The 6701-nt window shown below is 36.9% G+C and overlaps 1 protein-coding gene across 4 annotated transcripts in view; it reads right to left on the bottom strand.

Moving 5' to 3' along the window:
* LOC106884435 (E3 ubiquitin-protein ligase HERC2) overlaps positions 1 to 6701 on the bottom strand; it is a 265512-nt gene that overhangs the window by 197954 nt on the left and 60857 nt on the right. For all 4 annotated transcript variants that reach the window (XM_052973690.1, XM_052973692.1, XM_052973693.1 and 1 more), the window contains exons 6-9: positions 4780 to 5040; positions 2890 to 3208; positions 2275 to 2439; positions 1741 to 1917 (exon numbers count right to left, since the gene is read on the bottom strand). In XM_052973690.1, coding sequence (XP_052829650.1) covers positions 1741 to 1917; positions 2275 to 2439; positions 2890 to 3208; positions 4780 to 5040 — 922 coding nt within the window. The remainder of the gene's footprint in view (positions 1 to 1740; positions 1918 to 2274; positions 2440 to 2889; positions 3209 to 4779; positions 5041 to 6701) is intronic.

Genomic DNA, 6701 nt, shown 5'->3' with positions numbered 1-6701 from the left:
AAAAGATACCATTTTGAGTGTGGCCGTTGCCAGTACCGCCTGACTGGCCCTCGTGCGGGTGAGACGTAAAAGCACCCACTACACTCTCTGAGTGGTTGGCGTTAGGAAGGGCATCCAGCTGTAGAAACTCTGCCAAATTAGATTGGAGCCTGGTGTTGCCATCCGGTTTCACCAGTCCTCAGTCAAATCGTCCAACCCATGCTAGCATGGAAAGCGGACGTTAAACGATGATGATGATGATGATGATGATATATGGTTTCAATGGCTGGATGCCCTTCCAAACACCAACTACTCTACCAAGGGCTTTTTTTGAAGGCTTCTAAGGTCACCTTGCAACTTGTAAGATCATAAATCTTCAATGCTGAAAGGTAGAGTATCAGATAGGGTAGTGACTTTTAGGCAAGATGTTGAGAAGCTAAAGTATGATGGAAGGAGCAAGTTTATTGTTGTGTGAGGGTGATAGAGGAGAGGCGAACAAAAACTATTGAAGGAGGTAATAAATGGTAAAAGAGTGAAGTGTCAGGAGTTAGTGACAATGAGAGAGAAATGAGGTGAACAGTTGGGTGGGTTGTGTAGGACAGGATTCAAGACGACCAACAATATATATGGGTGCAACAGAAGACTGGTGCAAGGAAGAGAGAAAAAGATGTTGGTGACAAGGTAGCATATTGTACCCTCAAAATGGTATGTTCAAGTGAGTGAATAGAAGGGAATACAGTGACAGAAGGACCAGGAGGAGCAGGTGGAAGTTACAAGAGCAGAAGGTGCAAGTGATGGATATAATTAGGAGTGGGGTAGTCATAGATAAATAACCATTGAAGGTGGTCAGGGGTGAAAGAGGACAATAGTAAGAAACGAAGGATGGAGGACAGTAGGAAATGGCTCATTAGGGAGGGAGTGGTAACTGGCTTCCACTTTCACTTATAAGAATAGCAGAATGCAGGGTTATGGAGGAATGACTGGTAGAGGACAAGGTGTGACAAAAGGTGAAAATTTGACAGGAGCATATTGGGTAAAGGCCCAGATATGTGCGCACACATTATGCTTCCAATTCTACTACCATCTAAACACCAATTTGACCATGGTTGCAAATTGGGTCTTTTTAAGCACTGTAGGTTTCCAATTGACAATATATATAGCATCACCATCATGATCATTTAACATCCCTTTTCCATGTTGGCATGGATGGACAATCCAGGCTGCGCCAAAGTTCTAATGTCTGCTTTGGCATGGTTTCTACAGCTAGATGCCTTTCCTAACAACAAGCACTTCAGAGTGTACTGGCTGCTTTTTTATGGAACCAACACTGTTAGATCATCAAATACTTGCAAGACCCCCTCAACTGAGTGGAACATAGCATTAAAGGATATGAAAGTATGATAGAGGGAGAGGAACAGGTGTCTTGCTGAAAAAGTGAAAACATGGCTTGCTCTGAGAGAGAGAGAGAGAGAGGGGGGAGAGAGAGAGAGAGAGAGGAGGGGAGAGAGAGAGAGAGAGAGAGAGAGAGAGAGAGAGAGAGAGAGAGAGAGAGAGAGAGAGAGAGAGATGTGAGGTCAAAGTACAGGTTAAATATGAGTGACAGAATAGGACAGAGGAACAGAAAAGATTGATGTGTAGGCAAGTGTGCAGGGTGAGTGAGTGAAGGAGGGAGGATTGGAGGAAAGAAGGATAGATCAAGAGACACACACACACACACACACACACACACACTATAAAATCAAACAGAAGGAAACAACCTACCTGTATTTCAGATGAATAACTGAAGCTATAAACTTTGCCAGACTTTGTTAAAGCTAAAAACATTCTTGATGAACATTGTATCTGCTTAATGCAATCTCCGTCGTTATTAGAATGTAACTGACTGTTTATCTGTGGTATTGTTGGTGCCCAGCCCAAAATGTCTTCAAATTCTATGTTCTGTTCAAAAAAATGGAAATATAAATTATTATGCTATAAACATTTGAGGAAAATTTTAAACTTAGAAAAAAAAATTACTTTAAAAAAAAAAGTTGAAAATACTTTTTTTCATTTAAAAAAGTTTTAAAAAATGAAATTATTAAAAATGTTTTTTATCACTGGAATAATACTACAGACATGTGATTAGAATATTGCAGGAAAGAATCACAAGCAAAATTCTTCAAGCCAAGCCAAGTGGCAGAAGACTGAGGAGGCAGACCAAGAATGAGATGGTTGGATAATGCTACAATGAGAAATTTTTTTTCTTAATGATTTTTTCTTTTCTTTCTGAAGGTAATTGCATGAAGACATAATCACCTTATTTGAGGAAGCTGGGGGTAAGTAAGGTGCTGTCAATCGATCTAGGTGGGACATAATCACAACTGCACATTGCTGCAAGTCAACAGGGGCATTTTCATCTCCAAGATCTGTGATGTATCTCAGAAAGCATTCAGTTGGACTCACAAAGTACACATCAGCTTGCTATAAAAGAAAACACATTTCTAAATACATATACATACACACACATACATGAAAAAAAAAACATACATAAGAACACAAGCATGAAAATGCATGTATACACAAACACACACAAACATTAGTTATTAATATGCCAAGAATGTGTTGGACAATTCTGTAAATCTACATATCTAAATAAATTGTTATTAGTTTCAATTAATCATTTCAAAAGTTCATAAACTCAACTTTACTGTGAAGTCATGTTTATTTTTCCCTGTGAATCAAATCGGCCTTAGAATACACCTTATAAACTCATTAACCCCATAATTCTTGTAATGGTAAAATGAAAAAGAAATATAGTCATCTAGAAAAATAAATTAATATAATTCACTAATTTTTGTTTCAACTAACAGAAAAAAATTTTTTTTTTAATCTAAAATAAAAAAAAAAAGATTTCGCAAGTTTGTAGCTTACTTCGTCCCATTTTGTCATTTCATAGTTCTTTGCTTTGTTTGACTGTATTCCAAAGAATCGCTTTAGTAGTGGCACCAATGGAGCAGAAGTCAAATTACTATTAACTCTGTTGTCTCTTTCATGCCAGCTGTTTTCCCAAAGATTCAACAACAGAAGCACACCTCCAAGAATATGACTCAAAGAGCCTCTCTGTACTGCTAATTCAAGTAGAAGAGCAAGAGCTCGCTGTTGATCTGGAAGTGGGACATGGTTTGTGTAACGAGAAGATGTCACAGACGATGAAGCTGTTGAAGTCATGCCACCACCTCCAGTCAATTCACTGGATTTAAAGAAAAGAAAAAAAAAGAATTTTTATAAACTTGAAATATAAATATATAGATATATCTGTGAACTTCAGTTTCAGGTTAATGAGCAATAATAAACCCCACTGTCCACTATTACACTGAATATGTCAACTTACACAACGTTTTACTCATTTGTAATGTTGTACTAACATCGTATGTTATCAATGTCACCGGTTCAATGTTATGTTGTTATGTGTTGCTGTTTCAGCTGTGTGCTGTCCCATAATGAACAGATGCAAACATAATTGTATATTTACATTGTAAGACTTATTGTACATATTCATATAAACTACTACTACCAGCTTGTAGAGACATAGGAGATTAGATTCAAGCTACAGTGTAACAGTTAGTAAAGCTCAAAAGTAGGGAAACTTTGGTCTGAGATTATAATTCAGCAAAATAAAACAACAATGTTTCTGCTACACTGGGCCAAGCCCTGACTACCTTGTGGCGAGAGGTAGGGATTTGTGTTCTCTGGCAGCATTCTCTCAACCTCTGCAATTGTTCTTTGTGGATTTTCACTTTATACTAAGAAAAATGTAGGAAATCCAAGGACATTGCAGATGATGTACATGACGACACGATATGGCCTCAAGCTGATTGGTTGATAAACAGAAAGACCACACGACATAAGCATGATTTTCATGTGGTATGGAACTGGCAACTGAAAAATGTGAGGTTTGATTCTAGGTTTCGCTACAGTAAACAGCTGACCCCAGTTGAATTTTGAACTCAGAGGACAGACACAACTCTGCCAACTCACCACTTGTGCTCATGCTAGAATACTACTAGTGTCAATTCAATGAACTGTACTCCCTTTTGACTCCATTTTTTTTTTTGGCATTAATTCAATGGGTTGACCACCAGAGAACATAAACTTCTGGCAGTCCCTCATAGACTTCAGTTCCTGATTTTAACATCTTTCCTTTAACACCCTGACTAAGACTGTACACAGTATGACGGTTTTTATATCTAATTATTCCTCTAAGAAATCATTATATTATTGTTTAGCACCAGGTCAGTCCTGATCCAGTAGACCTATGATTGAAGATATTCTATCTGTGACCATCTCAACTTTTATTCAGACGTAGTGTATCTAGGATGACATTATCTAATGTATAATATAGTAGTTAGTATTAATGACTATAGTTGTTTAACCCAGGTCATTCTTCATCCATCAAGCCTATAATCAAAGATGTTCCAGCTGTGACCATCCCATCTTTTATTCAGACAAAATGTATCTAGGATTATGTTGACTAATGTACAATATAGTAGTTAGTGTTAAAAGCTATAGTAATTGTTGTTCTTGTTGTTTAATACCAGATTAGCCCAGACCCAAACAGACCTATAATCAAAGATGTTCCAGTTTTGACCAGCCCTTTTTATTTTCTCAGTCAAGGCCTACATTATCCAATGTGTCTCAATGATGAATGAGATTTGACTGATATTTTCAGCAGGTTGAATGACTGCAAAATAATCTTCCTTGTTCACTCAGAGAACTTAATATTTAATTCAATGATGAAGAAAAATGGACTCTCAGACTTACCCTGCCACAACGGAATGTAAAAATTTAGATGCTCTTTCAACAACTTCAAGCCAAACTGGAGAAACAGAACTCTCGTCAAAAAGAGTGGCTTCAGGTAGTGATCTAAGTGCATCTAGAGATTCTTGTAGCAATTCACTACAAAGATCAGAATCTTCACCACTACGCCATGCTCGATACAAGAATGCAAAAGCAAAACTAAGGGCAGCTCTTGATCCCACACGTGCGAGTCCATGTGTTGCTTTTTCTGTTGGTTTAGCAGATCTGTAGAAAAAGAGTAAAAACAAAAGCATTAAATATATATATATATCATCATCTTTTAATGTCCATGTTTCATGCTGGTGCAAGTGAATGAGAGCAATTGGGGGGGGGGGCTGAAAAGACAGATAAAGACAGTGGTAACAAGGTGTCAGGGTAGTACCTAGGGACTATACAGAGTTGGCCAAAAGTCATCCAGCAGTAAATCAAAATTCCATAAATACTATCTGTAATTCTGTATTGACTTGAATTGAAAAATGTGTTGCTCAAAATGGACTTCAGTTTGAACAATTTTCATGATGTTTCATATTTAGTTGCTTTTATTAAATTCATTCAGTTGTTAGACATGAATAAATCTTGGAATTGAATGGTTTTGGTTTACTGTCAGGTGACTTTTGGCCAACCATGTATAACACACACACACACACATCATGACATATCCTCCAACTCAACAGATCTTGTTGAATACACCAATCCATAACAGCATGGAGAGAAGATGTTAAATGATAATAGTGATGTACATGTGTGTGTATGAGAGAGAGAGAGAGAGAGAGAGAGAGTGGTGTATCTCACATAAATGCAAAACACAAGCTACATCAATGAATAATTCAGACTTTAATATAAATCCCACATTTTTCAAGAGACATGAAAAAGAGAGTACATACATATGTGATGATGTGTTTCAATTAAATTGTTTGGAGTTTATAATATTTGAGTTACAGGAGGTGCCTGTCTTTTGCTTGTTTCAGTCACTGGACTGCAGCCATGCTGAGGCACCACCTTGAAGAGCTTTAGTTGAATGAATTGTCCTCCACCAGTGCTTCTTTTTTAAGCTTGCTACTTGCTCTATTGGTGTCTTTTGCCAAGCCACTATATTACAGGAGCGTAAACAAACCAACAGCAGTTGTCAAGAAGTAGTGAAGGACAAACACAAACACACATAGATATACATGACAAGTTTCTTTCAATTTCTGCCTAATAGATCCACTCACAAAGCTTTGATTGGCCCGACATTATAGTAGAAGACATTTGCCCAAAGTGCCTCACAGTGGGATTGAACCCAGAATCAGGACATTGGGAAACATATATTGATATACTACTAAAACTCTCTGATTGCTTGCTTGCTTGCTTGTTTGTCATTTAATACACCCACACTGGCACATAATCAGAAAATACTATGAATTAAGGTACCCTTGAAATGTGAATACAAATGGAATAAAACAAGTTTCACGTAAATTGAATCAGGGATTCCTTGCGGTATTCACAAATACCCAAATCAGTGCATAATGGAAAAATACTCCGAAAACAACATAACCTTGAAAGGGAAGAAACTCCAACCTTTCGATTAGAGACATGATCAATGTCTTCTGTATTTTTAAAATTCACATGCAGGGCAAAAGTCTTGCCAAGGAAAAAATACGAGTTGCTTTTGATAAACACAATATTTTAATAATTTAGAAATATTTTTAAGTGAATGTGATTCAAAAATACAAATTGTTTATATAGTAAGTATTCATATTTTAGCTTTCTATAAACAGACAATATTTAAATTTTTAAAAAAATTATTTTCAAGGGTAAATATTTCATAAAGGACCCATTCATACCTCGGTGTAAAATAATTTTTTTCCACAGGTTTTTTCAAGTGCATTCAGCATATCTGACCTCCA

The sequence above is a fragment of the Octopus bimaculoides genome, chromosome 16, assembly GCF_001194135.2.
Source record: "Octopus bimaculoides isolate UCB-OBI-ISO-001 chromosome 16, ASM119413v2, whole genome shotgun sequence".
Lineage (NCBI taxonomy): Eukaryota > Metazoa > Mollusca > Cephalopoda > Octopoda > Octopodidae > Octopus > Octopus bimaculoides.
Note: the sequence above shows the minus strand (reverse complement) of the source record. Positions and strands in the feature narration are given on the sequence as shown.